At 37.7% G+C, this 20289-nt stretch overlaps 3 protein-coding genes across 4 annotated transcripts in view; 2 read left to right on the forward strand and 1 right to left on the reverse strand.

Annotated features, from left to right (window-relative positions):
* Positions 1–20289, forward strand: part of LOC135078003 (14 kDa phosphohistidine phosphatase-like) — a 516815-nt gene that overhangs the window by 230746 nt on the left and 265780 nt on the right. The gene's annotated exons all lie outside the window — the stretch shown is intronic.
* LOC135074808 (proteasome subunit beta type-2-like) lies at positions 3742–9141 on the reverse strand. Of its 2 annotated transcripts, none has more exons than XM_063969197.1 (5): positions 9023–9141; positions 8536–8699; positions 6494–6687; positions 5267–5429; positions 3742–4120 (listed from the first exon to the last, which is right to left on the reverse strand). In XM_063969197.1, exons 2-5 carry the CDS (start codon positions 8648–8650, stop codon positions 3957–3959), a joined length of 636 nt encoding a protein of 211 aa, XP_063825267.1. In that variant the 5' UTR covers positions 8651–8699; positions 9023–9141; the 3' UTR covers positions 3742–3956. The 2 variants fall into 2 exon arrangements, with proteins under 2 accessions (XP_063825267.1, XP_063825261.1); XM_063969191.1 differs by having other exon boundaries at positions 8536–8707.
* LOC135076981 (uncharacterized) overlaps positions 16162–20289 on the forward strand; it is a 99420-nt gene continuing 95292 nt past the window's right edge. Inside the window, exons 1-2 of the mRNA XM_063971516.1 lie at positions 16162–16180; positions 16297–16623. Coding sequence (XP_063827586.1) covers positions 16520–16623 — 104 coding nt within the window. The 5' untranslated portion in view covers positions 16162–16180; positions 16297–16519. The remainder of the gene's footprint in view (positions 16181–16296; positions 16624–20289) is intronic.

Genomic DNA, 20289 nt, shown 5'->3' on the forward strand with positions numbered 1-20289 from the left:
TTGTTACTCTTTCGACTTTTAATTCCCACGTTATGATATCGATCTTTTCGAAACGCATATGCATGACTTTCGATGTTAGATTATCTTGACTCTATTACTTTTTGCTTGTAATTTGTACATAAATTAAACGTGAAATCGAGTTTTTTTTTTAAATCTTGATCAAACATGGAAGGTCAATGTCAGTGACCTAATAATTACGTCTATTTGCGGACTCCATATTCATGTTGCGGAGCACTTACGATGCAAATTGAAATGTATTTTGAATGTGCCGACAAAATACTTTCGCATATGGCGTGCATTCTCACACTTATTTACTAGCTCTTCGGATGCGAAGATGTGTTGTCAATGGCAGACCCTAATATTTATTTCGCAATTTCTATAAATCTGCATCAAAATGAAATAGACTTGCCTGAGCTGAGAGACAACTAGAACCAGTGTTTTTGTATGGAGTTTGACAGACTTGATGTTTTTTAAGTTAAGTTAGTTGGCGCAACCCAGCCTTAGACGAGCTAGTTCTATTATAACATCTTATGCTTCAGCTTGTCCAGTAGAATAAGAAAAAATATTAACTGATGGAGTGGACCCTCTTGTCCTAAAACTTCTTCGCTTTTTCTTTCTTTGAGTGTGTTATGAGTTTTTTCCCAACGAGTAACAGTGTTACACTTTTGGGTCTCGTTGGGAACAAGTGAGATAATTATGTTAATTCCCATTAGCTCTACATTTATTCCGTAAATAGACTATTATTACAAAATTACAAGAGTAATAATAGCCGACCGCGACGTGACGGCTCTTTTCATTTCATATTTCAGTACGTACAAGCGATAATGAACGGCTCGTGAGTCCTGCGTTATCGTGCGCCTGCGCCTTGGCTTGTTTGCTGATGACGCGTGTCAACAGTGGAGTAACGATACCTACTATCAGAGATAGATCTCTGCTATCTTGTGACTGGAGAAGTGAAAGATAAAATGTAGGAAAATTATTCCACAATTTGAAATAATTAGTCTCTACCATCGAGTTTCTGCAGCACCTTACACCTTAGAATAACAAAATAAGTCATTAATAACACCAATATATTTTGATGAAATATTTTTTGATTTTGATTTTGATTTTGATTTATTAACGTACGTATTTTTCACTTTAATTTTTTTTTTAAAGAACAAGTAAAACAGATAAAGAATGCGGGTTATCAGCATTCACAGGCATCTTCCTAGTTACAATAAAACATTAAACAACTTTGTGACAAAAAGATTATAATTTTTAGTAAAAAGAAAACTTTTTAACCGACTCATAATAAAGAGGAAGGAAATTAAGAAAGTGTGTGAGTGGGCATATCTTCTCGTCGTTTCAGCCAAATGACGTCCACTGGCAAATTGAAATTGAAATTGAAAAAATTTATTGTCAGACCGGGTTCCATAATCGTGTTAGTAACAATTTTCACTTAGCCTATGTTAGTAAGATACAAATAATGAATATGAAGCCGCTTACATAGCAAAGGCCTCCCCCAAGGTTTTCCACAATGAACGGTCCTGCGCTGCCCGCGCATCTTCTGCTTATCTTCTAAAATGGATAAATCTTAGCCGAGCAGGACCCTAAGTAGGTGGGGAAACTAGGACGATTGGCAACCCTACGCATGATTATGCAACTGCACCCAAAGGGCTATGGAAATGCGTCTGCTATTGCAGCCGTCAAGAGAAATGCAAACGCTGCGCTTTGGTTCGGTTCCGCATCTATTAACTGGTGAGCACTAGTGGCTAGCCCCAGCTTCTGAGTTATAAATGTGGGAATAGACTTCCATGGTACCGAAGTTATAAAAAAAAAACCGACTCCAAAAAACATACACTAAAAAGTAGAAAAATAATCACTAATTACTTATTTATTAGGACGAATTAATATTTATGTATACCATGATTGATACTTCTGGAGTCGGTGCCAAGATTATGAAACGTGTGAAGTTTGCCTGCACCGACTCCAAAAGTATCAATCATGGTATACATAAATATTAATTCGTCCTAATAAATAAGTAATTAGTGATTATTTTTCTACTTTTTAGTGTATGTTTTTTGGAGTCGGTTTTTTTTTATAAAAATTAACTTATTTCTTGCTTTTTAGTTAACTAATTATTAACTTGGTGTTACCACTGAAGGTAGGCAGTATATTCTTAATGTCAAGTGTAAAATAATATTCCCTACAAAATACAGGTTACCATATCGGCAACCTAAAAAGACCTTAAACCGTCAGCCCACCTTGAAAACATGAAAGAATACAACTGTTAGCTATTTGTACCTATAATATTTAAAGAATTATCCTCCAACTCCTAAGCGTTAAGGAGTTGTACCTACCATGACCAGTTCATCGTGATGAGATGATGGCTATCTGATGCAAACACTTGAATAACTTTAAAAACTATACTTATCTATAAAATTAAAAGAATTATCCTCCAACTCCTAAGCATTAAGGAGTTTTACTTTCTATCATCAGCTCATGAATTTGAGATGATGATTTCCATGAGCAAATACTTGAATAACTTAAGAAAATGTTTGAAAAACGATATACGTGCCTATAAAATTTGAGGGTTGCAGTCGATTTCCCTAGGATCCCATCATCAGATCCTGACTTGGTGACAATGGGACCACCTCAGAAGTGTACCCTATCGAACAAAAAAAGAATTTTGAAAATCGGTCCACAATTGACATTGGTGAACATACATAGAAAAAAAAAACATACATACAGTCGAACATATTTTATAACCTCCTCCTTTTTTGAAGTCGGATAAAAAGAAAAAAATATAGATGACGCCCTTGAGAAAGTACCTACAGAATTTGAAGCGAGTTCAAATGCAAACTTCAAATTAAGTTACAATTTTTTATGAAGAACCGTATGATTTTATTTTTCTCATATTTCTAATTATGTATTACCCTTGAATGAGGGAAAAATGGAAAAAGGCATTGTTACAATAGTCTTATAAACGTAGGTTTCGTAAGAGAGACAGAAATACTTTTACTTATGGACTTATAGAAACGTGGATGTTAATAACCACTCATGTTACTTCTTTCAGTTTCAGTATGCAGCATTTCATTCATAATAAGCATCGAAGGGTTAAATGTAGTTACATAATTATTTAGGCCAGAGCATACGTGAAGAGAAATGCAAACTTGTTTGTAGTCTTGTTGCATGCTAATCTTGAAATGCAGTTCCTTCATTAGGCAGAAATGAGTAACATTTCCTCAAGTTTATGGTAATATAGTGGATGCCCAACCTTACTTTAGTGTTCATTAGTTAGGGATTGGTTATTAGTTACTTTGCCTATCCACTAGCTAAGTGAAACTTCATTGCATCGTAATTTCTAAAATGGAATCTTTAACTAGTTAGGTACATACATTGTTATGTTTTTATCATGGGACATTTTTCTATGAAAATTTTCTTAAAGAATGAACGATACCTACAACAAAAGATCAAACGCAATTGGATAGGTACTTATTTTGATTGATATGAAAAAAGTAAATAATGTTCCAATTAGTTTATTAAATACATACCTAATTAAACTAATGACCTACCTATATCCACGCACACGTAGGTACGTAGTTGTAATTTGTTATGAATGAATCGCATTCCAACCTCAAATAAAAAAAGGAGTTATTATTTACTTTGTATATTTTTATCAATATTTATAAACAAATATAAAATAGTATAAAAAATAGTTGTAAAAAATAAATCGTTCAAACATAGTAAAATGTAAAAAATAATTAATAATGTATAAAAAATAATATTTTGCTTCAGTCCACTCCAAAAGTATTCTGCCTGTCTGCCATCATTTCTATCAGCTAGTGTAGAAAATGTAGTTACAGGAAATAATGATCTGTGCTTCCTTCAGGAAGCTGTTAAAGTGATGTAGAGATTAATCACCTTTTGGTTCCATAATTTAATACCAACTTTCACGTTAAGAGCACTTGTTACCTTCACTTATTGATGACGAAGGTGGCAGGGTTGATGGGCGGCAGCTTCTTGACGCCGTGGGAAGAGACCACCTTCACGGAGAAGTTGGGCAGGTTGAGGAACAGCCGCCGGTGCACCTCGCGGACGCACATCTTCAGGACTTCGTATGCTTCTTGCTCCGTTAATGCTGAGGAATAAACAGTAGCATAAGAATCATTTGCTGGGCCCTTTCTTGCGGAGGAAATGCTTTGAGCATCGTCATCTCTACCGGAGGGCAGAATGGTGGGACTGACTCCGTCCTGAAATGACGGGGTATAGGGCACAAAATCTTTGACGGCGTTCCGTCTTATGCCGAGTGTCGTCGTTACGAAGGTGTCATTGCTGAACCCAATCCTTATCATCAACTCCGAGCGAGAGTGGACTATGCTAACCTATATGGATCAGGTCATCATGTAGGATTAATCTTCCTTAATGATTGTTGATCTTATGCTCTACTCGTACATAAGTCGTTGTTGATAGTTCTCACTGTCCCTACCTCTCACTAATCCTCTGGGCTATGGATGAACAAATTTTATACTATCAACACTGTCCTTGTCAGCCTTGATATTAAGTACATACACGTGTATTGCTTGTTAAAAGAAGATTGAAGATCGTAATCAGTGCAAAGTAGCTTCTGGTTGCAGATGCGTTGAATGCGGCGTAACGTTTTCATATAAATCAACGTAGCCGTAAGTGTGTGTGCCAAATAATTAAATGTGAAAACGCACAACACTTAAGCGCTAATTAAGTAAGAGGTACATTTAATTTGCATATCTTATCTCTCACAAGGTAAAATGGTTATCCAATTTTTCCTAATGGCTAAAGTTATGAAGCATACTTATTTGTTATTATTTTAAATAATTATAACCCTCTTCATCATATACGTAATAAGACACACGCTATAATATGGGGTAAGTCATGTCTATGTAGAGTTTCCATTTGCCGGAAAACGTAATGTACCTACCGACGACTCAGTGAAGGTCGCGAATCACCTGAATGCGGGCATCGCAGGACCGGTCGTTTTGGAGATTGTGGACTTGGACGTCGTGGCTTTGGACGTCCTTTGGTCTAAAATAAATGTTTGTTTATTTGGATCCTTAAGGACATCCACCCATACGGGACCGACGATCTCATAAAGGTAGCAGGAATGCACTGGATACAAACCGCTACCAGCCAGACAACATGGAAATCATTGGGGAAAGCCTATGTTCAGCAGTGGACGTCTATAGCAGAAATGATAATGATAATGATGATGATGAAGGATCCTTAAAATATAGAGACACATGAAACTCACTGGGCTTGTAGTATCTGTCCAAGATACTGAGGCAGAACAGTCCCGCGCAGCCATGTGAGGCGAAAGGCACCTTGACGCAAGCAGCTAAGAAGTCCAGGCTGTACAGCATGCCGCCGAGGTGTTCATCGTAGCCTGCCACCAGCATATTCACCATGCATGGGTTCTATGGGTAACGTGACTGATAAGTTCGCAGGATTTTTCCCATCTTTCAAACTATGAGGCATACGCATAGGTTATTCATTATTTTATCAAGATTAAAGGCATTCAAGAGGAAATTGAACAAACCGGGCCGAACGCTGCAATAAGCGAGTAAAAAGTGAATGTTTGGGTGAGATTGAGCGATATCTCATCAAATCGCAAGACCGCTGATAGAGAGTGCAACTTCTTTCAGAATCTGCTGAAACAGCTGTACGTACTACGAAGCTAAACAAAAATTCTAAAATAAAACATTAAAATTAGTCACTAACAGTGAAAAGTTTCACAAACCTCAGTCAAATTTTATTGTAGCTGCGTACAATTTCTAATTTCTTAGAAAATTAGACCATAAAACAGCATCCATTTAATCGTTATTTAGACAAAATACATAGCATTAACGCTGGAATATTATAGAAAATGACCGCTCTGACTCAGGCAAACTGTTTGAAACTAATTAACCCTGTTTTAAGCGATTTTATAATCCAAAAAATGAAAGTACCAGCCGACAATGGCGCGAAGAAAGTACGTATGATTTACTGAAGCCGCCGCGAGCAGTTTAAAAAAGTGTATATTGACGTGGGAATTAATATTTATGTAACGTTACAATTTAAATCGTAACAATCGTCATTTTTTTATTTTTACGAAAATGATTTCAAATAATGGGAATAGAATCCAAATGATTATTATGCTGAAACGTAAGGTTAGGTTTATCAGTGTAGATAGGGGTAACTCAACTCAACACTTAGAAAGTGACAAAGCGCTTTCCATTCATATTGATAGGAATCTAAATAAAGTCTGCAATTTTATGTCTGCACTAAATATGCCTACTAAATTTCAGAAGAGTTTTTATTTTTCGTGACTGTGACATTTTCATTTGTACGCTACTGAACTAATTTTGGTGAATTTTGGCTAGAGATTGATTAATCTGAAAGAAACGTTCAATTTTAACTCTTTTAGATGGCCAATATCCCATTACTGTTCAATTAATAGCATTCCCATAAGTGCAGATAAAGAAAATAAAGTAAGCCTTACCCCACTCTTCAGCGCATCAGCCAGATTCTTCCTGGTGAAGTGCACCACGGCCGCCGTGTCGAGTTTGTATCCGTTCCGCATCTTGTATAGGTGGACGTTCTTGGCCACGAATTGGGAGAACTGCAGCGTGTCCCCTGTACTGCCGTTCAGGCCCATGACCAGCCTGTCGGATATAGTGTGGAGCTTCTTTTCGTCTGTGGAGGATAACTTATTCCACATTAAGTTCCACACACCAAAGTCTATTGGGGCTTTAGCAACAGCAACATTTATTTAATTAATTTAATTTATTTTAAAGTTTATTTGTAATTTGTATTGCACAAATTACTAATAGTCCCGTGAGCCCCTCGTGGTAAGCTAAATATGCTTGTGTTACGAGGAGGCTCACCACAATTAAACGAGCGACGGTGGGATTCGAACCCGCGTTCCTCGGATCTCGAGTCGGCCAGTCCGCAGTCCGACCCCTTCATCGTTTATTTTTGATGCCTATCATGGGTTTGCTCTTGATAACAGTCTCAACCAAAGGGTGCTGATGTGACCCTTGAATAAGAAGCCTGTTCGCTCGTGCCTTATTGACCTTAGAGTTGAAGGCATATAGACAAAGAAGGAAGGAGGATTCATATAAAGCACGAGTTGCGTTTGCGTTTGTGTAGTGCGAAATGTAGAGTTAGTTCTAAATTAGAAAAAATAGAGAAGTTTTATCTTTTTTAATAGTACACTGCCTATACAGTCATTAAAATCATAACTCTCGAGAAAAATACTAATTTCACTCAGGTATTCATTCATATTCCTCAAAGGTTTGAAACCAAAGGGGCACGCCAAGTCAAAACGCGAACTTCTCGGAGATCCATGATGACGTGGCTTGGATCTAGGTCGAAATCTAGTCATTAAATCTGCGGCTCCGACCTTGCTCGCAACCGCAATGTCACTCGTGTTGACTTTCCTCGTGGAAATTATCAGATAACGTGTAGGTAAAACTTACGACCTAACTCGTCGTGACTTGGACAGTATGAGAATTAATATCGGAAATTTTAAAATAATAAAGAAATTAATTATACGGCACACAAAGTATTTCAATTAAGACATGATCATCATGACAAACCGAAGACCGAAGACATGTAATAAAACCCAAAGTCCCCAACTCAATCTGAGTGTGATAAGATGCAGTAGATACACGCGATACACACAATAGAATAAACATACCCTGGATTTTGTGGCATAAAAAATAGCTATTTTATAGAAAGAAAAACATGTAGTAAAATAATTAGATCTTCAAATAGGCTGAATGAAAAACGAGATCGGGTTTAGTAGAAAGTTGTTATTTAACAATATTTATTTTACTATTTTTGTCCTAATTACGACAATCTGGTATATTTGCTTCTAATTGGGTGTGCTTGAGTTGGATAACTATCAAATATTGAAGTGGAATAAAAAACAAATAGAAATGTAAACTAAAAGGAAGTACTAGGCTACTTTAAAATATAGGTTTGATAAATATTCTTTATAAGTTTATCATCGTTGATTTCAACAATATGCGGTCTATGGTAGAGCTGGCTAGTCTAGTAGAAGGCTTTTTAGGATTTTTCCCTTGAGCCTGTCTACTAAGCTCCAAAATTGCCTATGTCATGATATCACTATAAAATGCATGGCAGGAAGGGAAAAATAGTAATGAGCGAGGTTCGGAAGATTATCGGAAGTTTGAGAAAATGACACAATGACAATATATTTTCAATTTCATTTAAAAACATTCTATTTGGTCAAATACGGCAAATAATAATTATTCATTCCAAATATTGTCTTGTTTTTCTCGAAGTACTTACCTATTGTAAAACGTTGTTTGTCTTCATAATAAATAAAAAAATAAAGTGGAAAGAAAGGAAAAACTGTTTATCATATGACTATTGTTGCTAGTTTGCTTAATAGGTTCGTATTATAAAACAGCGCTTCAGTCATGAAATCGGTCTTGTGTTTGTTTTTAATACTGAAGTTCCTTAATTAAAAGCTATGCTTAAAATGAAATCCAACTTAGGGCTTAGTAATCTTACCGTCTTTGAGAACGATGATGCTTTGCGTATTCATCTGATCAGCAGCAATCATCGTGAAGTCATTGCACTGTATCCCCAGCAGGCATTGGAACACGCTTATCCCAATGCTGGACATGTTATCTTATTGTTCTTCTTACTGTTCTTCGAACAATTTTATGTTCCACCTGAAATACTGATTATAGCTATTAATTGTGTCTAAAACTCAATAACAATTATTTTTAAACCACTTAGGAAGTGTAGGAGAAATTCCTATAGGGCACTATAGGATTGACTATAGGGGAGGGAGATGAGCATAACCATAACGATGATCTGATTTGGATTCCAATTAAAGCAACAGTCCATGTCCGAAGTGTTAATGTAATGTACAAGTTTTCTGATAAAGTTAATATCCACCTTTCTTTCAGGACCTAAAGATATCTAGCACCCAGCAGTAGGTTATCATAATTGACTTAAGTTTTTCTTACTACGTCATGGAGGAAATACGTACATTAATATTGTGTGGTTTCTTCAGTATGGTGCACAGTTTGCCGCGTGATTATTTTAGATTTGCTGATAATGAGGCTATTTTCCGCGTCGTCGTCTTGAAGGGTAAACAAATCAAGCTTGACATTGGCATTTGGCATACATCATGAACCATTGACTAAGGAAAGAAAAAAAACATTAAAATTATTTTCACCAAAAAAAGGATATAATCAAAACGTTCAATAATGGCTCCAAAATAGGTCATGCAATACCTACAACTTACACCCGTATTCACAATCGATGCTTTCTTAAGTGAAGCAGCAAATCAACCGCACAGTGTTGAATAGAGCTCTGTGATCGATTCATGTGTCACCCTGCGCGTCCACGCGCACTGTGAGACCTCATAGTAAGGTTTGTGAATGTAGACGTAAGTCCTTTTTTCTCAGAATGACCGTGGCTTGACCCGATGTCCTGTGTTTGGAAACCATATAAATAAGGTATTAATATCTGTCGTCCTGGGCAAACATAGCCTATTACCCTTACCTTATTCGTATTCATAGAACCTGCCTATGAAAACAATAATAAATAATCGATTCGCAAATATTATGTTAGAGCCAAGAGTGTCTCATTGACCTCCCTTGGTCTGGTGGTAGTGCAGTCTAATCGCATTGAGAGTGTATATTTGCGATAAAGTGTTGTGAGTGAGCGTTTAGCATAAGGCAATTTAATTTAAGTACTTTTTTATGGATGTTAATTGTCAATCTATCTTAATCATCAATAAATACCCGTGTTACGTGTATTAGATAAGGTACGGAAAGTTTAAGAAAATTAAATTAAGTTAATAGCCTGAAATTAACTCATATTTAATGTTTTTATAGCAATTAACGAATAAAAACAAACATTTAAAAATTACTCAATAAATTAGTATAGTAAGCCTTAACTGCTAACAGCTGTCCGTCAAGTTTAATGAAAAAATAAATAAAAACTGGTAGGAATTAAATACCGTATTTACTGTACCACAATTAAGACGTAGTGTGGGCAGGCCTCCCACTAGGTGGATCAACGATCTGATGAGGGTCGCGGAAGATGCCTGGAAGCTGGCGGCGCAGGACCGGTCTCTGTGGAAATCCTTGAGGGAGGCATTTGTTCAGCAATGGACGTCGTTCGTTCGTTCGTTTCAGCCGAAAGACGTCCACTGCTGGACAAAGGCCTCCCCCAAGGATTTCCACAAAGACCGGTCCTGCGCCGCTTGCATCCAGGTACTTCCCGCGACCTTTACCAGATCGTCGGTCCACCTAGTGGGAGGCCTGCCCACGCTACGTCTTCCAGCTCGTGGTCGCCACTCAAGAACTTTCCTGCCCCAGCGGCCATCAGCTCTTCGAGCTATGTGCCCCGCCCACTGCCACTTGATTTTAGCGATTCTGCGGGCTATGTCAGTCACTCTGGTTCTCCTACGGATCTCCTCATTTCTGATTCGATCACGCAGGGAAACTCCGAGCATAGCACGCTCCATCGCTCTTTGGGTGACCTTGAGCCTTCTTATGAGGCCCATAGTAAGCGACCACGTCTCAGAGCCATACACCATCACTGGCAACACACACTGGTCAAATACTTTTGTCTTGAGACACTGCGGTATTTCGGACGTGAGAATTTCGCGAAGCTTCCCGAACGCTGCCCAGCCGAGTTGGATTCGACGATTAACCTCTTTCTCGAAGTTGGACCTACCTAACTGGACTGTTTGTCCCAGGTATACATAATTGTCAACAAGTTCGAGTGTAGTGTCTCCAACCTTCAGAGGAGTGGGTACAACACGGGCATTTGACATAATTTTTTGTCTTGTCCATGTTCATTTTAAGACCCACTTGTTGAGAGGCTCTACTGAGGCCATCGAGCATTGTGTTTAGGTCCTCCACGGTCTCAGCCATGACTACGATATCGTCCGCGAAACGAAGGTGTGTGATATACTCGCCGTTGATATTTATGCCGAATCCGCTCCAGTCCAGAAGCTTGAAAACATCTTCCAGGGCGGTGGTGAACAGTTTCGGAGATATGACATCTCCCTGTCTCACCCCTCGCTGCAACTGGATAGGTTTCGAGTTCTGATCCTGGAGGCGGACCGACATTGTGGCGTTTTCGTACAAGCCCTTCAGCGCTTCGATGTATCTATAGTCAATTTGGCACCGTTGGAGAGACTGTAGCACTGCCCAGGTCTCGATCGAGTCGAAGGCTTTTTCATAGTCCACAAACGCCAGACAAAGTGGCTGATTATACTCCTCGGTCTTCTGTATAATCTGCCGTAGCGTATGTATGTGGTCTATGGTACTAAAGCCTTTTCGGAAACCGGCTTGTTCGGGAGACTGGAAGTCGTCGAGCCTGCGTGCGAGACGATTCGTGATGACTCTCGAAAACAGCTTGTAGACATGGCTCAGAAGTGAGATGGGTCTATAATTTTTCAACAAGGTTTTGTCGCCTTTTTGAAAAAAAGTATCACCACACTTCTGTGCCATGCCGTAGGCGTTTTTCCCTCAAGTATGACGGAATCGAACAGCCTCTGAAGAGCCTTTAGTACCGGCGTTCCGCCTGCTTTCAGAAGCTCAGCCGTGATTCCATCATCACCCGGTGCCTTGTTGTTTTTCAGCTGTTTGAGAGCCATTCTAATCTCGTACAGGCTGACGTCCGGGATATCTTCGGTGTAGTGTCGGGTCAGTCTAGCTCTTGGGTCTTCGGCTAGATTTGTGACAGGTGTACGTACACTCGTGTATAATTGTCCGTAGAACTTCTCAACCTCTTCCAATAACTCAGGCCCCGACGAGATGTCTCTGCCATCCTCGGTCTTCAGCTTGGTCAGTTGACTTTGGCCAACAGACAGATCCCTAGCGAACACTTTAGAGCCTTTGTTACGCTCAATCGCCTCTTTAATACGATCTGTATTAAATTGGCGTAGATCGCGAGTCAAAGACTTGGAGATCTGTCTGTTAAGACGCCGATACTGAGCAGCATCTTCAGAGGACTGCAGAACCAAGTTTCGTCTCTCTTCCATAAGTTTATTGGTGAGGTCAGAGACCTTTTTGGTTCCTTTTGGACGACGGGTTTTAAAGAACTTAGACCCAGTCGTTTGGACAATTTCCACGAACCTGTCATTGTATTCGTCCACATTTTCGCAGTCTCCTAGGCATTCGAAACGATTTTGCAACTCGAGCTGAAAGCTTTCGGGGTTTTGGAGTTGGATGGGCGCTGGGCGGAGCGTAGACTTCATCAGTCGACGCCTCTCGAGCTTGGGTCTGATATTCAATGTGCCTCTTACCATTCGGTGATCGCTTCCTGTTTTGACCGAGTTGATCACAGAGACATCATTGAATATATGCTTCTTCGTCGACAAGATTCAATACACCCAGCACATCCATTTGTGAAAGTTCCTCTTCTGCATCATGCCCACGCGCAGACGTAACACGATAGATTTGACATGTCAGCACCAAATCATTACCCAAAGCAAACACTTGGCATTCTTTAGCTTTCGATTGTCACACGTTCATTGGCATAACTCTACGCTTGTTCACATCAAAAAATACTTAAAGATCGTTTCATTCATCCACGAATACGCGCCCCATCATTCTTCCGCTAATGTTTGAGTGTTATCGGTACACGCTAAATCATCCATGAGTGCACACGCACACTACAATAATGACGCTCGGATTCCTCGGAACTAACTCCCCGCACCATCACGCGCTTCTATCGACCAAAAATTGGTGGGGCGCGTCTTCGTGGATAAAACGAACTATAAACATAAACTACAATGGATTTTTGCAAAGAGATTATAACGTAATTAAGTAGCTTACCTGGCGAACTTCGTACCGCTAATAAAAAGTTGTCATAACTTACTATACAAATCGCAATTTTAATTTCTGAAGTTTCAAAATGCAAATTATAAAATTATGAAACGCATACTTAATTATTCGTGGCGTAAAATTATTGCAAGCAATTTTTTATCAAGAGTGAAAAAAAAATTGAGTAACAAAATTAGTTGCTGAAAAAAAAGAAAAGTTTCGTAGTGGCCAGGGTCGCGCGCCTAAGGAGTCCGTTCGTATACATACAGCTTTGAATTTTTTTTTCTAGGCAGTTAAAGGCGTCGTGAGTTCAGATCGTAGCTCCTGATAACCCCCAGCCTTGAATCGCCAGTAACAAATACCTAATTCCAACATTGTCAACGGATTTCCCACGAAAATTCGTCGCAGTTAATTATTTCGGAATTAGTGTTTAATTTAAATGTTTATCTAAATGACGACTCTTTGTCTTGGTTCTATTAAAGTCATTCGTCGCATTTATATTGTCTATTATACCATACAAAAGATTATTTTATTGTTTTTATAATGCACTAAAAAATTTATTACTGTATTTTAAAGCAAAAAACCCAACTGCATGTATTAGTTTTTGAGATGGAAACGAATATAATAAACAGCAATTAAACGAAAACAAATTCGAATTCCTTATTTTGTTTTTCAGCACATCATTAAGGCTGGGTTGCACCATCTTACTTTAACTTTGACAAACGTCAAAAATCTGTCAAACTCCATACAAAAATCACCGGTTATCGTCATAGTCAAAGTTAGGTGGTGCAACAAAGCCTTAATGTTCTTTCCTTTGTACAATGTTAACTTTCTATGTATGAAAAGTGCCATTATTGTACCTAATAAATAAATTTAATTTCTCAACACATATCATACGAGTTCCAATCCAATTAACAACAAGTCAGCAATGTCAGCTGACTGCGGCTCAAACTTGAGCCACCGCAAGCTTGCCAAGTGCCAAGTCAACGTGTGAGATAAGCGCTTAGTGGAACCGAAGCTTTTGTAAGTTTAAATTAAAGCTATACAGGGTGACAGGGTTACTCGACCTGTTCATTGAGTGGGGTAATACAAAGAAATAATTAGCAACAAATTATTTCCAGTGAAAATATAAAAAAAAGCTCACAGAAAATAAAAAATATTTTTACTTAAGACCTTTTATCTCTGAGATTATGTAAGTTTTGGCCAAGAGCTTTTTTTTTAAAATTAACAAAATTTTTTCAACTTACAGAAAAGTATCAATTTAATGTTTAGCATGGAGTACCTACTGGTAGTTCATTTACATTTTTTTTTAAATCGAAGAAACGAAGAACCTCGATAACCATCCAGTTTCGACCCCTGGTTCACTGGACTTAACTTGTTACTAATGACCTTTAGTAACTATAATCCCTTTCAAGGAATAGGTCGAGTATCCCAATCACCCTGTATAAATACGTCACGCGTGCTGGCGTAATGCCACGAAACCTTTTTGCATGTGGAGATAACACCATTATATCGCTAATTGGAAACTGATTGGCTTAATTACTTCTTAATTCCATTGCAGGGTGTTTTACGCCACCTGTGGGTCGTTTAATGCTTATTAGCAAAGCAATTAGTGGTTTTATAAAAAGGGTTGACTTTAGTCTCGAGTAAGGATGATGAGATTAACACGGGTTAGATCGTTTTTTCACGGATAAGAAATGATTAAAATCAACATAATATTGTTACTTTACTTCGTTGATGTTGAGTCAGGTAGGTATTAGGTATGGAAAAACTCTTAATAATATTTTTGCGACTTTAACATTACTACAAGGAAACTTGAAACGAGTGTTTCATGGTTGAGGAGGTCTTCGAAGTTACCTCCTATGCCAATGTTTTGTTATACTCTTAGCACACATGATATGTAACTGATTTATCTGCAATGATCTAATTAAGTTATAACTTAAAATCAATTAACCCATTGGCTCCCTGCCACAGCGGATAATCCCGTGAAAACAATCATCTCGTGTGACCGCTCTAATAGAAGATTAACTCTGTACAGGCTACGGCACGTTAAGCTTAACACTGCGGCATCTTATGTTGTGGCAATAAGAGCGACTTTGCAATAAAAAGATTATAGTATGATGTGCTGTTGACTGCAGGTACCTACACAGCTTCCGAGCATTTTGTGCAATCACAATTTTCTATTAGCGATAAAGTGCTTTAATTTTCTATTACCCACATCCATAATTGTTTATTGGAATGACATAAGGTAGTGTTACCTATGTAATTTCTTGTTGCATTTATAGTTTGTTGTAGAAAATAGATAATCCTAACTTATTTTTACAATTATTTTTGTAAAGTCTCATTTTCAAGAGTTAAGTTTCACTTTGTAGCATGAAAATAACAGTAACTAGTAGTCAACAAGAAATTGGACTCTTGAGTTACAAAGACTCGTCATTAAAGTTACATGCATTTTTGTTTTGATTATGTCAAGGGAGAGCAATCAGTCTCTATAATTAAAATAAGCATTTCCAACGCCTCGATCAAGCATGGAGACATCACTAATATTCATTATCTCGATCTAAACCAGTGGTTCTTAACCGGTGGTCCACGGACCACTGGTGGTCCCTGGAGGCATTCCAAGTGGTCCACGAAGACATCGTAATAAACAAGTGACGTGACGTGATGAGTCGAGTCAACACAACGCAAACGGCGCACAGTGGGCGAAAAATCCCTTTCATAGGATTTAAAAAAAAAAGTGGTCCCTGACAAGACATAAATTTGGTAAAATGGTCCCTCGTAATTTAAAGGTTAAGAACCACTGATCTAAACAATGCAAATGTACCTATTTATCACACATTCTCAGCTTACTTTGTGGCAATGTACCACTATGCCTGAGAACTTCAATTCTCCAGATATTCTCAGGGATTCTAGAGCACCTGAATCTAGTGCCAGTAGTCCAGGCTGGGAACCAAACCCGTTGGCCCATTGTGGAGGTAATTGCCTTTATCTCTATGTGAAGTGCGCTTTATACTGTTATCTTCTAAGCTTGGCTTTAACAAAGATAAGTGTTGGGAAATTAAGATTTTTAAACGTTATGAAGTTGTTTCATGTTTGACGTTAATCTTTTGGTTTGGCGACAGATTACATGGGTAAATAAAATAGTTGTGTATTACAAGGAAAATGTGAGATATTGGTTTGGCGATAGTTTATGTAGGTAAATAAAACAGATAGAGTTGTGTATGACTACAAGGAAAATGTGAGATAACTTTTATAACTTATGTATGCTATTGTCTGTTAAGGTTGCTTATTAGTTGCGTGACGGTGTACGGTTACGGTTTATTTATTACATTACCGATAGGTAAAGATAGGAAGGTCCAGTAAGTTACTTTTTCATTTTTCAGTCATCGAAAGCGAACAGTAAAAATTGCCTTGAAGAAGATTTAGCTACATACACATAAATTGAAACAACTTGAATATCCTTTACCTACATCAGCAGTTTTCAAGAGCACACGAAATTCAAACACAGTCATCTAAACCCTTCAAAAGTTGTTTTAAATAAGATCTAATAAAAACAAACGAAGAACAGTTTGACCGAACCTCCAAAAGAAGAGAACATAATTAGTGTGAGTGTGAAAGTGAAACAAAAGCCGAAAGAAGAAGAAGGAACCCACAGTGAAACAAAAGACGAACGCAGAAGAAGCCACATGTGACCCAAAATGCCGGACACTCTCTCCCTGTCGACCAGTGTCAGCCTGGGCCTGATCGCAGGCATCGTGTCGGGCGTCTGCTACCTGGTCGCCAATGGACTTTCGTGGCCCAAGTAAGTTGTTGAATTTATTTTATTTTGATAAAAAAGTACTTTGCAGGGAGTGCTCTGCCACACCACATCCAAAGCCAACAGCCCTTGCGTCAGTTTTTCTAATTTGAAACGTCCAGACTTTCTAAGCTTTAAAGTTCAAGAAAATCACATATCACAAAATAAATAGATGTAGGGCTCTGATGTCAGCTGACAATTATCTTAAACCTTCATGCTACTATGAAGTGAATTTATTCCAATTTGTAATAATTTCCAAGCAATAAGGTGTAATACTATTCATTTACTTCCTACTGGTTTAAAACTTTGATAAATGAAAGTTTAAACCTTTATCACATCACTTTTGTAATAAATAAAACAGGTCAATACCGAACGACTCTACATGCTATTTTGATCACGGTCTCACGGTGTGATAGTCTCACGAATATCAGTTTCATAACATTCTGGCTGAAAAAAGAAAAAAAAAGAAAATAATGCTCATACGAAAAAAGAAAATACCTAATGTTCTTAATGACAAAGTAGTCGACATCTAGCGACGACACAGAACACTGCCTCCGCGGATAATACGTAACAAGCAGCCGCGTAGCCGCGTAGAGCCTCGAACCGTAACCGTAACGTCGTTGCTGGTAGATTCAGCTAGAGGGCACTGTTAGTACAGATTTGCTGAAACTTTTTCAACATATAATTGCTGAATGTTATACAAGATCTATTAAAATTAAATTACTTATGTCTAATGTTTTTGAACTAAAGTCTTTAAGGAAGGAAACTACATTAGGACTTTTACTTTTTTCTGTTACATAAAAATAGTGCATGACTTTACACAACACACGCATATAGGATTTACCTAGTCAAAATATTTTCAGCTGTTAAAAGTAAAGTGGAAAAGCTAACAAAAGACAGAGAATGAAATATTTTACGACGTTGGTATGTATACTAATGTAGAGTTAATTGTAATCAAAATCTACAGCAGATATAATCTTTTCGACCTTTCCTTAATGAACACATCCCATCGATACGCAGATAGCCACATTGTAATATATTCGGTGTCGTCACATCCGATCCCGACGCGTTTGACAATGGCACGTTAATGGCGCCCGTAGAGCGTGTCGTGTCCACATGGCTATTGTGATGAACCCATCACTAGTTTGGCTACAATTATACTGGAATCTCATCATAACTGTTTTTACTACAGTCACAACTTTCATTCATTCACCCTTACTGCTTTTACCTATTGATAAAGCTACAGGATTTTACCCAAATGAATTCAACTCTCTGAGGGCATTGCTTTTTCTGTTTAACTATTTTTGTCTCAATTCAAAGTGGATTTACTTCAAAGATAGAGAGAAACATTGGTCTGAACTTTCCGCCTATTTTTCAACTTCTATGAATACGTTGAAACTTTGTGAAAACAGCTGATGAAGATAGCGTAAGTTGAGTGCTCTACGTTATACCTATCTATAATAATACATTGAAGTACCACCTACGTCATCATTTGTCACGAATTTATCAATGATTATAAAAATAAAACCGACTCCAAAAAACCTACACTAAAACGTAGAAAAATAATTACTAATATTTATGTAGGTATACCATGATTGATACTTCTGGAGTCGGTGCCAAGATTATGAAACATGTAAAGTTTGCCTGCACCGACTCCAAAAGTATCAATCATGGTATACCTACATAAATATTAGTAATTATTTTTCTACGTTTTAGTGTAGGTTTTTTGGAGTCGGTTTTATTTTTTTTTTATAAAATTTTACTTATTTCTTGCTTTTTAGTTAACTAATTATTACCTTGATGTTACCACTGAAGGTAGGCAGTACACTGAGACCAAAAAAAATTGGTTCATAATCGGCGGAGATATTGCGTATAAAAAAGTTCATCCCCAATTTTCCACCCTTGGGGGTGAAATATTTTCTTCAAATTCGCATGAAACCACCCTTTTGATAATACCTATTCAACAAAAAAATAATCGTTCAAATTGGTTTATAATCGGCGGAGATATTGCGTATAAAAAAGTTCATCCCCAATTTTCCACCCTTGGGGGTCGTTTTTTTTATTATTAAATTTAAATGGGACCACCCTTGAGATATTACCTATACGCCGAAAAAAGATTTGTTCAAATCGGTTCATAATTGGCGGAGTTATCGCGTAACAAACATAGAAAAAAAAAAAAAAAAAAAACATACGGGTCGAATTGAGAACCTCCTCCTTTTTTGAAGTCGGTTGAAAACGAGGAAAGAGGAGAGGAAATTTCCAAATTATGCAACACCACAGGTCACAGAGTGTTTTAAATTCATGAGGTTAAAATTAATTTGTTTAATGGTAGATTGTTAGAGTGAATGTAATTGGTGGATCCTAAAAATTACCGTAAATCACTTGTCAATTTCCTCCTTTACACTGTTGTGTGTTGCGAATAACATTTGATGCTAAATGTACCCGTTTATTACTTACTCCACTTTCTATTTTTTGTTACTATTTACGACTAATTATCATGTTTACGCTGAAATTTTGTATAAAAAACTGCGGAACGCAATTACACAGTCGCCAAAATGCGTGTCACAAACCAAAACGAATCCTTTAAAACAGAAATTTTAATGATAAAGGTTGAAATCATGTGAATGGCTGCACTCAGAATGGTCTTTTTTGAAACAATGTCCATTTGCTTACGATTGTGGGTCACGATTAGCACGTCGGGTTCCGGTACATTGTGCATTGTCTGCGATTTGGAGTGACTTGACCAACCGCAAAATATAAATTGCATTTCATCCACCGCAAACCTATTTATTTATTGAAATGATAAGAAAAAGTACATCACCAACTTTGTTCAAAAAACAACCTCGGCGTTAGGTGACTCGAAACAAAACATTTTATAATATTTCTATCCCAACTAATATTATAAATGCGAAAGTAACTCTGTCTGTCTGTCTGTCTGTTACGCTTTCCCGCTTAAACCTCGCAACCGATTTTGATGAAATTTGGCATAGAGATAGTTTGAGTCCCGGGAAAGAACATAGGATAGTTTTTATCCCGGTTTTTGAAACAGGGACGCGCGCGATAAAGTTTTTCTGTGACAGACAAAATTCCACGCGGGCGAAGCCGCGGGCGGAAAGCTAGTCTTGAATAATGTCCTTCGATAAGGACATTTCAGGATAGAAATATTAGGATCCATAGTAGTATTTAAGTAATGCTTAAATTAGGACTTTAATTTCATGCTTAATACAAACTACTTAATAACTAGGACGATAAGCAATGATATTATATAAAAACAAAAGCAGATATGTTATAAGCGCTCGCGCTGTGAATACTCAAATACGTCCCAATTGGGACGTCTTGTGTTTAGTCTTCGTGTTAGCTTCGTGTGGCCTGCGTCATGCGCAATCGCGTGCGTACCACACCGTAAGTTCCTGTGTTCTTACCAAAATAAATAAAAAATGCCATCGTGTGTGTTTCGAAAGTGTACCAATTATGACTCTAAAGTAAACAAAATACAAGGGATCTCTTACCACATGTGATTATGCAAAATTATTTAGTATTTATATTTTCAATTATTTATGCAAACAATCAAGACGCCATACGCCATGTTCAAGTTAAGAAAGAGAAAGCGATCTTGTTTTGACGTTAGAGCGATAAGGATGCGTGCGCTGCGGACATAGATTAGTTAGTGCA

The sequence above is a fragment of the Ostrinia nubilalis genome, chromosome 1, assembly GCF_963855985.1.
Source record: "Ostrinia nubilalis chromosome 1, ilOstNubi1.1, whole genome shotgun sequence".
Taxonomy (NCBI): Eukaryota; Metazoa; Arthropoda; class Insecta; order Lepidoptera; family Crambidae; genus Ostrinia; species Ostrinia nubilalis.